A 1,241-nucleotide genomic window follows, 5' to 3' on the forward strand; every position below is an offset into this window, starting at 1 on the left:
TATTAACTATAAATAATTTATTTGTATGCGGTTCTTGTGTTTTTTTTTTGTCTTTTCAAATACTGATCACTTAACAAAATATATAGTCAATATTTTCACTTCACTAAATAGATTAAACAAAAAAACAATTTAACAATATTATTAACTACTTACAAACTAAGAGAAAAAATAATAACTCAATAAAAATACAAATCTCCACTTTATTCTGTAGGTGGCGCTGGTGTCGAGTGGGCTTTGATGTATTCAATTGAGCGTAGAATATAATCCGGTATTGGTGGTGGACGGGGTAAATGGCGCCCAACAACATGGAAACCTAATTCATCGGCAATATAACGCACCTCAATGGGTACGCCTTCGGGCGATGTGTAACTATAGATGCCAATTGATTCCAGTGGGCTGCCAGCTGCTTGTACAGAAATACCATTACTGGTGGCATAGGCATATTTGAAAACACCTTTTTCATCGGCAGGAGCTATACGAAAATCGGTAATTTTTGCATTATGTTCGTCTTCATCCGCAGTCGTCCTAGTGACTGTTGTTGTGATTAACAGGAATAACACTGCCAATAGGTTGAGCTGTACGAGGAGGAATAGAAAGAAATAGAAAAGTCCCCAATGAAATTGAAATTATTAGGAATTTGATTTTTCCTCCGCCAGACTTACAAATTCTTTGGTGGGCATGTTGTAAAGCCTTCTTGCACTTCTTGAAAATCGGTAATCCAAAATGTAGTTTTGAGTTTTTGTTTGTAAATCCAATGGTGTGTAGAAGCTCTCTTGTAGCTTCTTTTTGTTGTGGATTCCTCGTTTTGTCCGCAAATTCTTTGCCGTTGTTTCTTCGTCCAACGTTTTTGATAAAATGTTTCTTGTTTTTCTTAAGTATCGTCATAATATTTCCGCTAATTAGCATATTTTGGGGCTTTAAGCTCAACGAGTTCGTGTTCGAGTTCAGCTATGCTGCTGCTGCTCTCAGCCAAATTGGCTGTTGGTTGGAACAAGCAAATTCATTTTATGAGCTTGTTTCGTTTTGTTTAATAGCCCAACAAAAACAGAAACGATGAATTTTCGGGTCTATCATTGATTTGTTGGCATTGTTTGTTTTTTAGTTTTGGAATTTGAATTTGGATTTGACCGAAACGTTTTTTTAGCCGGTTTTTGACATGTAGGTTTGTGTTGTTCTCACTGTGGCAACAGTGAGAAGAACAAAAAGCTAAATTCGCCTAAATTCGTTTTTGTTGGGAAACA

General features: G+C 36.3%; 1 protein-coding gene across 1 annotated transcript; it reads right to left on the reverse strand.

Moving 5' to 3' along the window:
* Nucleotides 1-200: 200 nt before the first annotated feature.
* On the reverse strand, nucleotides 201-680 carry LOC133328917 (pupal cuticle protein Edg-78E). Its single transcript, XM_061537427.1, has 2 exons — nucleotides 663-680; nucleotides 201-575 (listed from the first exon to the last, which is right to left on the reverse strand). The coding sequence occupies exons 1-2, from the start codon at nucleotides 678-680 to the stop codon at nucleotides 201-203; spliced, it is 393 nt and encodes a 130-aa protein (XP_061393411.1).
* Between the last annotated feature and the right edge of the window lie 561 nt (nucleotides 681-1,241).

Source organism: Musca vetustissima, unplaced genomic scaffold (assembly GCF_032173495.1).
Source record: "Musca vetustissima isolate MV318-11 ecotype Yass unplaced genomic scaffold, APGP_CSIRO_Mvet_v1 utg2113, whole genome shotgun sequence".
NCBI lineage: Eukaryota > Metazoa > Arthropoda > Insecta > Diptera > Muscidae > Musca > Musca vetustissima.